At 46.4% G+C, this 13,390-nt stretch overlaps 1 protein-coding gene across 3 annotated transcripts in view; it reads left to right on the top strand.

Moving 5' to 3' along the window:
* Positions 1-13,352, top strand: part of LOC139578191 (tyrosine-protein phosphatase non-receptor type 5-like) — a 24,097-nt gene extending 10,745 nt beyond the window's left edge. For 2 of the 3 annotated variants that reach the window (XM_071405488.1, XM_071405489.1), the window contains exons 3-14: positions 1-93; positions 573-695; positions 1,201-1,293; positions 1,852-2,105; positions 4,302-4,494; positions 4,916-5,000; positions 5,132-5,211; positions 7,405-7,542; positions 7,623-7,733; positions 7,907-8,067; positions 9,981-10,094; positions 10,303-13,352. The exon at positions 1-93 is cut by the window's left edge and continues 184 nt beyond it. In XM_071405488.1, coding sequence (XP_071261589.1) covers positions 1-93; positions 573-695; positions 1,201-1,293; positions 1,852-2,105; positions 4,302-4,494; positions 4,916-5,000; positions 5,132-5,211; positions 7,405-7,542; positions 7,623-7,733; positions 7,907-8,067; positions 9,981-10,094; positions 10,303-10,396 — 1,539 coding nt within the window. In that variant the 3' untranslated portion in view covers positions 10,397-13,352. The remainder of the gene's footprint in view (positions 94-572; positions 696-1,200; positions 1,294-1,851; positions 2,106-4,301; positions 4,495-4,915; positions 5,001-5,131; positions 5,212-7,404; positions 7,543-7,622; positions 7,734-7,906; positions 8,068-9,980; positions 10,095-10,302) is intronic. The other variant, XM_071405490.1, reaches the window with a different exon arrangement.
* Positions 13,353-13,390: the final 38 nt, after the last annotated feature.

Genomic DNA, 13,390 nt, shown 5'->3' with positions numbered 1-13,390 from the left:
AAGGACCCAGAGAAACTGTGGAGGGACACGTTTTACATAGTTGTCATGGGGATGCACTGGTGTGCCGTGCTCTGCACCATTTCCCAAATCACGGTGGGTCAGCACTAAGGCCAAGGATGTTGTAGAAACTAAGAGTTTTCATGAATGCAAGTAGATGTGACCACAGGTGGAAAAGGACTAGCTGTGAAACTACCTGTTCTTGTCAGATACAAAAACAAAAAGTCTTCATTGCCTATATTTACTGGTTTTATCGGCATTTATTTCAACTGAAGCTTTCCTTCTGATAGAAAATGTCCTGTCTTTTTTGAAAACTGAATGAACAAGAAAATATTCTGGTCTTTTTGTAGGATACCGTCCGTTTTATGATTTATTCATGCTGGAAAAAGGGACAGGTGGGAAATTACCACAAAATGACTCCTCCTTTTCTCTCCCCTCCTCTCCTCATCTCCTGTCCTTCTCCTCTCCTGTCCTCCTCTCCTCTCCTCCTCCCCTCCCCTCCTCCCCTCCTCTCCTCCATCCTCTCCTCTCCTCCTCCCCTCCTCTCCTCTCATTCTCTCCTCTGCTCCTCTCAGGGTTATTGGGTCTTCTTTATGGTGGATGGTAACGAGTTGTTCCCAGCCTTCTACAAAGCCTTGCAGCTCTTAGACTTCTACCTGGGCGTCCTCCTATCATTCAACCCTGTGTTTGGAGTGGACGTGAGTACCTGGACATGCCTGTACACTGAAATTGTAACAAAACACAGGACTTTAAGGTGGTGGCAGAGCAAAGTTTGATAGAGGCTCAAGCTGTACTTTACATTGCTGCGATTTATTGCAACCTCTGTTGCTTGACGTATTGCTCTGTGATGTTAGTCTGGCTTGTGACACGCTGCTTATTGTGTTGATGTCATTTTCGTCTGGCTGATGACATGTGCCTGTTTGTCTGATACGGATGTGTTGATACTGCTGTTTAGATTTTTGAAACTAGTTAAATAAAGGTTAAATTAAAATGTGTTCCACTTCCTCTCTCTCCGTGTGTGTGTGTGTGTGTGTGTGTGTGTGTGTGTGTGTGTGTGTGTGTGTGTGTGTGTGTGTGTGTGTGTGTGTGTGTGTGTGTGTGTGTGTGTGTGTGTGTGTGTGTGTGTGTGTGTGTGTGTGTGTGTGTGTGTGTGTGTGTGTGTGTGTGTGTGTGTGTGTGTGTGTGTGTGTGTGTGTTGAACAGTCTGTGTGCGTGTTGGTGGAGATGGAGAAGACCAAGAACTACTGGCTCCTCCACGCCACCGAAGGCATCGGCATGGCTGTCATTATCTTCATGGTGGGCATCTCTCACACCCTGATGAACACTGCACGGCTCTCACATGATCTCACCTCCTAATGAGAAGAATTTGACAAATTCTTTCCAAAATCTTTTTAACCTAACAGATGTCTTGAAACCACAAATACGTATTTCCAACGGCTTTTCAAGTGTTATAATATCCACATGGCAGTCGTAAATACATAGGTACTGTATGGCTAGCATCACGAAAGAAAACAATTACACACAATCTAGATGGGAAGACTCAGTCTCAGTAATACGATGTCAGAAGTAAGGGGATCTCTTGTATCTCTCAGTCCTGGCATGTGGGTGTGGGACAGAGAGGAGGCAGGTGCGGCAGGTGGTTCTGCCTTTCACTTATCCTCCCCAGGCAGGTAACGCGTCTCGGAATGGGGACTTGTAGAGATATATTTCAAAGTCCAGGCACAGTTGCTCTCTTCTCTCTTCAAATGTTTGCAGTACATTTTCAACATATTTTGCTCGTAAGACAAGGTCTACTGTGACCTCGAGACGGCTCTTATCATTTCTGAAATGTGCATTTTGATGTTGTGTCTCCAGGTCTACCGCATTGTGTGTAAGTTGGGGTACGGTGAAGCGTGGTGGTCCACGACGGTGGTGACTAACCATGGAGACAGACGTCAGTCAGTGAGTCGCCAGCCTTCCTTCACCCTGTCAGAGTGGACAGACGCCCAGGAGGACCTGATGGACCTAGAAGCTGAACCCCAGACACCTGTCTTTGACCTGGGTCTGGACACCAGGACGGAGGGGGACATCACCACCCTCTCTGTTACACCTGTGGGCCTGCAAGAGAGGTCAGTGGGAGGATGGAGATGGAGAGGTGATCTCCAAGGGGAGGGGGGGGTCTGTGTGTGCACAATTGCAATACATTTTTCTTGTACACTGTAAACCCTAATGTGCTGTCGTGACTCATAACTTTTGAGGAAACCTGTTGCACTTCATATATCTGAGTACAGTTACTTAAAGTGATTTTGTAGTCATTACTCAAATTGATTGTCACTGTGACTCTGTAGGGGGTCCAGATTTGAGTTGTGTTAGCTTGAACATTTTGAGTAACTCACCCACTAAGCCACCCCTCCAATATAATTTCCCAGTGTGCCTTGCCTTTTCGAGTGAATTGTACAGATGTAGGATTTTAATTTGATCAATCAAATGTATTTATAAAGCCCTTTTTACATCAGCCGATGTCACAAAGTGCTATACAGAAACCCAGCCTAAAACCCAAACAGCAAGCAATACAGATGTAGAAGGACGGTGGCTAGGAAAAACTCAGGAACTTATGGAAGAAGGAACCTAGGAAGAAACCTAGAGAGGAACCAGGCTCTGAGGGATGGCTAGTCCTCTTCTGTCTGTGCCGGGTTGAGATTATAACAGTACATGGCCAAGATGTTCAAGCGTTCATAGATGACCAGCAGGGTCAAATAATAATAATAATAATCAAAGTGGTTGTAGAGGGTGCAACAGGTCAGCACCTCAGGAATAAATGTCAGCTGGCTTTTCATAGCCGAGCATTCAGAGTTAGAGACAGCAGGTGCGGTAGAGAGAGAGAGTCGAAAACAGCAGGTCCGGGACAAGGTTACACGTCCGGTGAACAGGTCAGGGTTCCATAGTCGCAGGCAGAACCGTTTAAACTGGAGCAGCAGCACAACCAGGTGGACTGGGGACAGCAAGGAGTCATCAGGCCAGGTAGTCCTGAGGCATGGTCCCAGGGCTCAGGTCCTCCTGGAGGGGAGGGAGAGGTAGAGAGAGAGAATTAGACTTAAATTCACACAGGACACCGGATAAGACAGGATAAGTACTCCAGACATAACAGACTGATCCTAGCCGCCCGACACATAAACTATTGCAGCATAAATACTGGAGGCTGAGACAGGAGGGTTCGGGAGACACTGTGGCCCCGTCCGACGATACTCCGGAAGGGGCAAACCAAGCAGGATATAACCCCACCCACTTTGCCAAAGCACAGCCCCCACACCACTAGAGGGATATCCTCAACCACCAACTTACTGTACTACCCTGAGACAAGGCTGAGTATAGCCCACGAAGATCTCCCCCACTGCACGAACTCGAGGGGATCGCCAAACCCAGATCACTCTTTTGTTGCTGAGGATTTTCCTGAACAGCAAGAAATGCAAACATGTAGTGTTTAAAAAGGCTTCTAAAGTTGATAATTTCCACTTTAAAATGTCAGACTTGATTTGCCCTGAAGAAAAATGTATCAACCCCTTGTAAAAATTTAAATATTTAACTAGGCAAGTCATTTAAGAATACATTTTTATTTACAATGACAGCCTACCCCAGCCAACTGTGTACCGCCCTATGGAACTCCCAATCACAGACAGAGGTGAAACAGCCTGGGTTCAAACCAGGGACTGTGGTGACGCCTCTTGCACTGAGATGCAGTGTCTTAGACCACAGTGCCACTGCGGTAGTCTCAGTATTCAAACTTCCCTAACTTGGCAGTCATTCTGAATGCAGGTTGCGGGTGATTAACAATTCCACTTGTTGGATATCCTAACTCTGGCTGGATTCCAATAGGAATTAAATATCACTTTGCAAGCATAATGTGATTTGCAGGCTTGATGTGGCCTGTAAACCAGAAGATTCTGAACACCACTGAGTTAGGGTATAACTAGGCCCTCAAAGAAAGGCCTTGTGATATACACTGAGTGTACAAAACATTAAGAAAACCTTCCTAATATTGGGTTGCCTAACTTTTTTTTTAAATGTGTTGATCTGACTTGAAGAAATAATGAGTTCAATTTACTAGAAGTATTTGAGTTAAAAAATGCCTTGGGGATTACAGTGTATGCGTCTGTGCCATCCGATGTGTGTGTGTGTGTGTGTGTGTGTGTGTGTGTGTGTGTGTGTGTGTGTGTGTGTGTGTGTGTGTGTGTGTGTGTGTGTGTGTGTGTGTGTGTGTGTGTGTGTGTGTGTGTGTGTGTGTGTGTGTGTGTGTGTGTGTGTGTGTGTGTGTGTGTGTGTGTTAGGAGGGGCTCCAACGTGTCCCTGACCCTGGACATGTGTTCTCCTGGCTGTACGGAGCCCTATGGCTACGGAGCCCAGCTCTCCCCCAGAGACCAGACTGCCAAGGAGTACCTGAGAGAGGGAACAAACACACTCAGCCCTGCCCAGCTCCACACACGCGCTATGGACGACCAAGTCCTACAGGCAGAGTTCTATGTGAGTAACACACAAACCCACCAAGGAGCTCTCAACACCCAGGGGCTACTATAAACAGTGTATGAGATGTTGACACAGTGAAATGCATTAGCATTCTCAGCTCCACAGAGGATGCATTACACCTTTAGGCTGAGATATACACTCACAATCACACACACTCTCTCTAAGACAGAGGTAGGTCTACACAATCACACACTCTCTAAGGTAGATGTACACACTCACTACTAGTGTAAACCAAAGTTTCCCAAACTCAGTCCTGGGGCCCCCTCTGCGTGCACCGACTTTGGGCAACACTGGTCTAAACTGTGTGTGCAATAGACACAAACCAAGACGAGCACACACAATCATGCACCAGGGAAACCATTTCCTGGATACAACCACACATCACTAAGCTACTGTACATCCATTGTTTTGTTGCCAGGAAACTCCCATGAACTTTGTGGACCCAAAGGAGTACAACTACCCAGGCCTGGTGAGGAAGAACCGCTATAAGACCATCCTGCCCAGTGAGTGGACTCCCAACAGCAGTCATTTCCAATCGCTCTCTGAACCTCACAAATGAAAGCAGACACACACACACATACACACACACACAGGCAGTTGTCTGGGTCTTGTGATATGGTCCTGTGTTTTCCAGACACACACAGTAGAGTGATCCTCCAGACAGCAGATGAAGATGAATTCCTCAGGACCTACATCAATGCTAACTACCTACAGGTAGGTCTCTGTCTAACTACCTATAGGTAGGTCTCTGTCTAACTACCTACAGGTAGGTCTCTGTCTAACTACCTACAGGTAGGTCTCTGTCTAACTACCTACAGGTAGGTCTCTGTATATCTACCTACAGGTAGGTCTCTGTCTAACTACCTATAGGTAGGTCTCTGTCTAACTACCTACAGGTAGGTCTCTGTCTAACTACCTACAGGTAGGTCTCTGTCTAACTACCTATAGGTAGGTCTCTGTCTAACTACCTACAGGTAGGTCTCTGTCTAACTACCTACAGGTAGGTCTCTGTCTAACTACCTACAGGTAGGTCTCTGTATATCTACCTACAGGTAGGTCTCTGTCTAACTACCTACAGGTAGGTCTCTGTCTAACTACCTACAGGTAGGTCTCCGTCTAACTACCTACAGGTAGGTCTCTGTCTAACTACCTACAGGTAGGTATTTGTCTAACTACCTACAGGTAGATCTCTGTCTAACTAACTATAGGTAGGTATTTGTCTAACTACCTACAGGTAGGTCTCTGTCTAACTACCTACAGGAAGGTCTCTGTCTAACTACCTACAGGTAAGTCTCTGTCTAACTACCTACAGGTAGGTCTCTGTCTAACTACCTACAGGTAGGTCTCTGTCTAACTACCTATAGGTAGGTCTCTGTCTACCTACCTACAGGTAGGTCTCTGTCTAACTACCTACAGGTAGGTCTCTGTCTAACTACCTACAGGTAGGTCTCCGTCTAACTACCTACAGGTAGGTCTCCGTCTAACTACCTACAGGTAGGTCTCTGTCTAACTACCTACAGGTAGGTATTTGTCTAACTACCTACAGGTAGATCTCTGTCTAACTACCTATAGGTAGGTATTTGTCTAACTACCTACAGGTAGGTCTCTGTCTAACTACCTACAGGAAGGTCTCTGTCTAACTACCTACAGGTAGGTCTCTGTCTAACTACCTACAGGTAGGTCTGTGTCTAACTACCTACAGGTAGGTCTCTGTCTAACTACCTACAGGTAGGTCTCTGTCTAACTACCTACAGGTAGGTCTCTGTCTAACTACCTACAGGTAGGTCTCTGTATATCTACCTACAGGTAGGTCTCTGTCTAACTACCTACAGGTAGGTATTTGTCTAACTACCTACAGGTAGGTCTCTGTCTAACTACTGCTCCATCTCAACTAATTAATGTACAAGCAATGCCGTCCCAGCCAATAAGCCACATAAGTGGACGATTAGGGCCCAGCGGCTTGTAAACTAGGGCCTTGTGTACAAGTTTTCTCATCCATGGTCCTGTGAGAACTACTGTGTTGCCGTCACTAGAACTACTGTGTTGCCGTCACTAGAACTACTGTGTTGCCGTCACTAGAACTACTGTGTTGCCGTCACTAGAACTACTGTGTTGCCGTCACTAGAACTACTGTGTTGCCGTCACTAGAACTACTGTGTTGCCGTCACTAGAACTACCGTGTTGCAGTCACTAGAACTACCGTGTTGCCGTCACTAGAACTACTGTGTTGCCGTCACTAGAACTACTGTGTTGCCGTCACTAGAACTACTGTGTTGCCGTCACTAGAACTACTGTGTTGCCGTCACTAGAACTACTGTGTTGCCGTCACTAGAACTACTGTGTTGCAGTCACTAGAACTACTGTGTTGCTGTCACTAGAACTACTGTGTTGCCGTCACGAGAACTACTGTGTTGCCGTCACTAGAACTACTGTGTTGCCGTCACTAGAACTACTGTGTTGCCGTCACTAGAACTACTGTGTTGTTGTCACGAGAACTACTGTGTTGCCGTCACTAGAACTACTGTGTTGCCGTCACTAGAACTACTGTGTTGCCGTCACTAGAACTACTGTGTTGTTGTCACGAGAACTACTGTGTTGCCGTCACTAGAACTACTGTGTTGCCGTCATTAGAACTACTGTGTTGTCGTCACGAGAACTACTGTGTTGCCGTCACTAGAACTACTGTGTTGCCGTCACTAGAACTACTGTGTTGCCGTCACTAGAACTACTGTGTTGCCGTCACTAGAACTACTGTGTTGTTGTCACGAGAACTACTGTGTTGCCGTCACTAGAACTACTGTGTTGCCGTCACTAGAACTACTGTGTTGCCGTCACTAGAACTACTGTGTTGCCGTCACTAGAACTACTGTGTTGCTGTCACTAGAACTACTGTGTTGCTGTCCACAGGGTTACGGGGGTGAGGAGCGGGCGTACATCGCTACCCAGGGTCCTACAGTCAACACAGTGGGAGACTTCTGGAGGATGGTGTGGCAGGAACGCTGTCCTATCATCGTCATGATCACTAACCTAGAGGAGAAGAATGAGGTAGGGAGGGAGGGAGGGAGAAAGAGATAGACCAGAGGTAAATTCCCATGTGAACTCTGGCTCTCTGTTGCCCCTTACAGAAATGTGCAGAGTACTGGCCTGAGGACTCTGTGTCCCACGAGGGCATCCTGATCACGGTTGTCACGGTAACCCAGGAGGACGACTACAGCCTGAGGGTCTTCACTCTGAAGGTGAGAGTAAATCTACAGTATGCATCTATACACCAATGCCAAGAACACCAAGGACAGCACAGGAGGCTGCTGAGGGGAGAACGGATCATAATAATGGCCGCTACGACGCAAATGGAATGGCATCAAACACCTGGAAACCATGTGTTTGATGTATTTGTGTGTGTGTGAGACAGTGTGATGGAGAGGAGCGCAGCCTCAGGCAGTACTGGTATACCTCCTGGCCTGACCAGAAGACACCGGACAAAGCCCCGCCCCTCCTGGAGCTGGTACAGGAAGTGGAGCAGGCAAGAGAGGAAGCTCTGCCCACCAGCGGCCCTGTCATCGTCCACTGCAGGTGGGTTTGGAAACACAGACATTATACCCACACCTATTACCGTCAGTAGGGAGGATGCCTCAGTGGATTTTTTGGAAGGTCTGTGCCCCTAGAGATAGAAGACGTGTGGCAGCATTGGAAGGTCTGTGCCCCTAGAGATAGAAGACATGTGGCAGCATTGGAAGGTCTGTGCCCCTAGAGATAGAAGATGTGTGGCAGCATTGGAAGGTCTGTGCCCCTAGAGATAGAAGACATGTGGCAGCATTGGAAGGTCTGTGCCCCTAGAGATAGAAGACGTGTGGCAGCATTGGAAGGTCTGTGCCCCTAGAGATAGAAGACGTGTGGCAGCATTGGAAGGTCTGTGCCCCTAGAGATAGAAGACGTGTGGCAGCATTGGAAGGTCTGTGCCCCTAGACATAGAAGACGTGTGGCAGCATTGGAAGGTCTGTGCCCCTAGAGATAGAAGACGTGTGGCAGCATTGGAAGGTCTGTGCCCCTAGAGATAGAAGAGGTGTGGCATCATTGGAAGGTCTGTGCCCCTGGAGATAGAAGAGGTGTGGCAGCATTGGAAGGTCTGTGCCCCTAGAGATAGAAGAGGGCAGCATTGGAAGGTCTGTGCCCCTGGAGATAGAAGACGTGTGGCAGCATTGGAAGGTCTGTGCCCCTGGAGATAGAAGAGGGCAGCATTGGAAGGTCTGTGCCCCTGGAGATAGAAGGCGTGTGGCAGCATTGGAAGGTCTGTGCCCCTGGAGATAGAACAGGTGTGGCAGCATTGGAAGGTCTGTGCCCCTGGAGATAGAAGACGTGTGGCAGCATTGGAAGGTCTGTGCCCCTAGAGATAGAAGAGGGCAGCATTGGAAGGTCTGTGCCCCTAGAGATAGAAGTTGTGTGGCAGCATTGGAAGGTCTGTGCCCCTAGAGATAGAAGACGTGTGGCAGCATTGGAAGGTCTGTGCCCCTAGAGATAGAAGACGTGTGGCAGCATTGGAAGGTCTGTGCCCCTAGAGATAGAAGAGGGCAGCATTGGAAGGTCTGTGCCCATAGAGATAGAAGTTGTGTGGCAGCATTGGAAGGTCTGTGCCCCTAGAGATAGAAGTTGTGTGGCAGGATTGGAAGGTCTGTGCCCCTAGAGATAGAAGTTGTGTGGCAGCATTGGAAGGTCTGTGCCCCTAGAGATAGAAGACGTGTGGCAGCATTGGAAGGTCTGTGCCCCTAGAGATAGAAGAGGTGTGGCAGCATTGGAAGGTCTGTGCCCCTAGAGATAGAAGAGGTGAGCATTGGAAGGTCTGTGCCCCTAGAGATAGAAGAGGGCAGCATTGGAAAGTCTGTGCCCCTAGAGATAGAAGAGGTGTGGCAGCATTGGAAGGTCTGTGCCCCTAGAGATAGAAGAGGGCAGCATTGGAAGGTCTGTGCCCCTAGAGATAGAAGTTGTGTGGCAGCATTGGAAGGTCTGTGCCCCTAGAGATAGAAGATGTGTGGCAGCATTGGAAGGTCTGTGCCCCTAGAGATAGAAGATGTGTGGCAGCATTGGAAGGTCTGTGCCCCTAGAGATAGAAGATGTGTGGCAGCATTGGAAGGTCTGTGCCCCTAGAGATAGAAGAGGTGTGGCAGCATTGGAAGGTCTGTGCCCCTAGAGATAGAAGATGTGTGGCAGCATTGGAAGGTCTGTGCCCCTAGAGATAGAAGATGTGTGGCAGCATTGGAAGGTCTGTGCCCCTAGAGATAGAAGAGGTGTGGCAGCATTGGAAGGTCTGTGCCCCTAGAGATAGAAGAGGTGTGGCAGCATTGGAAGGTCTGTGCCCCTAGAGATAGAAGAGGGCAGCATTGCAGAAATGCTCTAAAACCATGGTTGGTCAGGTCTAATACATTAATGGTTCCTCTTCATCCTCCTCCTCTTCATCATCATCCTCTTCTTCCTCTTCATCCTCCTCCCAGTGCTGGGATAGGTCGGACAGGCTGTTTCATCGCCACCTCCATCCTGTGTAAACAGCTGAGGAGTGAGGGTGTGGTCGACATACTGAGAACTACCTGCCAGCTCCGCCTCGACAGGTCAGTCTACCGTCTGTCTTTCTTTACACCTGTCTGTCTTTGTTTCTTCCCTGACGTGCGTGTGTGTGTGTGTGTGTGTGTGTGTGTGTGTGTGTGTGTGTGTGTGTGTGTGTGTGTGTGTGTGTGTGTGTGTGTGTGTGTGTGTGTGTGTGTGTGTGTGTGTGTGTGTGTGTGTGTGTGTGTGTGTGTGCACGTGTGCGTGCGACAGAGGCGGGATGATCCAGACGGGTGAGCAGTACCAGTTTGTGCACCACGTCCTCAGCCTGTACGAGAAGCAGCTGTCCCACACTGCAGAGGAGTAGAGCACCACACCTGTACCTCCATCTTAATGTCACCCTTTAACGCACAGACAACAACAACATCCTGCCCCCTTCCATTTCAGAGGCCCACATACGAAAAGCCCGATCTTGATTTGAGAACTTTGCTTATAAGACGGAAACTGCTGAGGTTGAAGTTTCCTTATGCTGACAGAAATAATTTAAATAAAACAACTGCTATGAATTAAAACTATTTTACTGATTTGCTTTGAGGATGATGCTCTAAAAGTAGTGATGATGAAACGTTCTGTCACTTCTAACTCAAACATTTGTTTTCACACTTGCCAGAGGTCTATCCAGGATATCTTATCCGGTATGCCCTATCAAGTGCCAGTTAACTTTGGATTATTCAGATTCCTCCAGATCAGAAAAAGTTCAGCCTATATTAAAACAGTGATGTTAAACAATCGCATAGTGAGGGGTCACATGTTTGTCTGAAACGTAAGCATACCAAACTATCCCCTATGAGCAGGATGAAAAGACATGCTCACTGGGTCTCTTTATGTTAAAACAGTACAGCAGCCTTTCAAACTCCTGGTGTAGTCAGGAGTCACCTCATCTTCAGGGTGCATGGTGCTCCGTGTTCATTACCATTGACTGAGCCATGTACAATAGAACTCTACAGAACCATAGAGGAATGTAACCATTAGGTAACTAGGCATTGTGTGCAGTCCCTACAGTATTACAGTGTCATGTGTATGTGCAGTCAGTCCGTCATCATCCATGGTGCCATCATGACCTCACACAGAGGCATCATGTGACCACCGATACTGAGGGGGCGTGTGCATGTCTCATCTCCTGGGTTCACACATGAGCTGTTAGGACCGTCACATAGTGGAAGAATCCAGAGAAAGAGGAGTAGCAAAACTTGCCCCTGTTCTTTTTTTTGAAGGTGTAAAATAGCCTGGGTGCCAGTCTGCATCGGCTCAGTGACAACCTCTTATGGAATTGTCATGCCTTGACCATAACAATGGAGTCAGCAAAAGCACAAACAGGTCTGGGACCAGGATAGGAGTAAATCAGATAGGAGCAGAAAAGTACAAACAGGTCTGGGACCAGGATAGGAGTAAATCAGATAGGAGCAGAAAAGTACAAACAGGTCTGGGATCAGGATAGGAGTAAATCAGATAGGAGCAGAAAAGTACAAATGTAAAGGTTGCGAGAAGAAACAACACTTCAAACTGGAGTTTATCTTAACCCTATTTGATGATTTTGCTTTCTTTCTTAGTTGTTATTTCCCCTCTCACAAAGGATGCATGCTGGGAAAACCTGACCCCCCTAACCCTTCCCATCAGTGCCCCCTCAGTGGTGTTGGGAGGATGACACATCTACTCTCAACAGTAGCCTAAACACATGCGTGATGTTAGCTGCCCATGATTGTTGTATAGATAGGCCAAGCCTAATCCGTATGAAGCACAACAGACCAACTATGGTTGTGTCTCTGATGTTCAGCTGTAAATGTTCTTTTCTGTATCGTGTTTTGACTGTGTTGACTTAAATGGATTGCATGTGCTGTATGGGACTCTCGTAAGTCCACAATCAAAGCGAAGTGATTGGTTGTCCAGCTTTCTGTTGTGTACGGGTTCTCCTATTATGTTGCAATGCTTTTGATACAGTTTGCTTTTGTGAAACCAACCAGAGATATTTTTAGAACATTTTGATACAATCCTTTCGAGTAGATGCCTTGTGTATATTACCATTTACACCACAATGGAATGTAGCTCATACTGTGGTCAAACCATTGGTTTATATCGCAAGATTTGACAGATAAAAAAAATGTGACAACTAACTAAGTTACCTTACAACAACAACAAAAAACACTGATTATGTTTTGTCTACAGTATTACTTTGATGCCTCTAGGCTTTGCTTTAATATGCTTTGCTTTATGTGTCCAAGATTTTATCTTGTTTTCAGTTTTCACAGAGTCCTTAAATATTCCCCATATTCAATTGAATTACATAAGGAAAATCACACTGTGGTTTCACTCTAAATGTTCACGCTGTAGTTAGGACATGTGTGGTTTCTCCTCAATGCCAATGTCCATGAGAGGAGCAGCTTGCAGCCCGGGTTTAGATGTGGTTAACACCTCCGGTACTTAATATTCTGACCTACAGTGTGGTTTCTCTTGGTGTGTAACTGATTGAATTGGGGCCAGTGACTCTTGGGCAGACGGGCTTTACAACAACATGAGAAATAATATGAGCTACGTGTATGGCAGCTAAAACAATGATTACGAGTTGTATGTAAGAAATCTCTGACAACTTTCATCTTGATTGAATACAACTGGTCAATTACAGCGAACATCACCAGGAGACAATCTCCTTGTTTTGGTTTTAACGGCATCTCCAGAGGTCAGCACTAGTATTTCATCCTCTGATTTGAAACTGACAAAATGTTGAGTTTTGAAGATGGAAAATAGCTGAAACTTGGAGAAGCTGGAAATTAAACTGTGAAATCCTTTCTTGATAACACTTATTGCAATTGATCCAACAGCTTCACTTTGAGTGCTTGTTTTCTGTGCTGACCGGGTCTCATTCTCGTGATTGTAAAAGAAGATAGGTCAAATTGAAATAGCCAATCCAGTGAGCAAAATCGGTTGAATAGACATGGAATATATGTCTCTTTGGTTGAAAATATGTTGAAAGTACATATTTTTGGTTGAAAGTATGTTGAAAATACGTCTTTTTGTTTGAAAAGATGCTGAAAATACATATTTTTGTTTGAAAATATGTTACAAATACATTTTTGGGGATGAAAAGATGTTGTAAAAGTGTCCTTTTGGTTGAAAATAAATGTAAAGCCAGTTTTCGACCAGTTCTGCTCACTGGGAAAATATCAAACTCCAACCAACCAGCAAACAACCTACTCCTCTCCTCTGCTACTACAGTATTGCTTTAAGTTGTGAGTTTTTGCATCCAAATAAAAGTCGATTTTCATGAATCTGTGTTGTCATTTCTCTAAGAATTCTTTGTCTGACT

The sequence above is a fragment of the Salvelinus alpinus genome, chromosome 6 (assembly GCF_045679555.1).
Source record: "Salvelinus alpinus chromosome 6, SLU_Salpinus.1, whole genome shotgun sequence".
NCBI classification, from domain to species: Eukaryota; Metazoa; Chordata; class Actinopteri; order Salmoniformes; family Salmonidae; genus Salvelinus; species Salvelinus alpinus.
The sequence above is the reverse complement of the archived record's forward strand: the minus strand, read 5'-3'. Positions and strand labels throughout refer to the sequence as shown.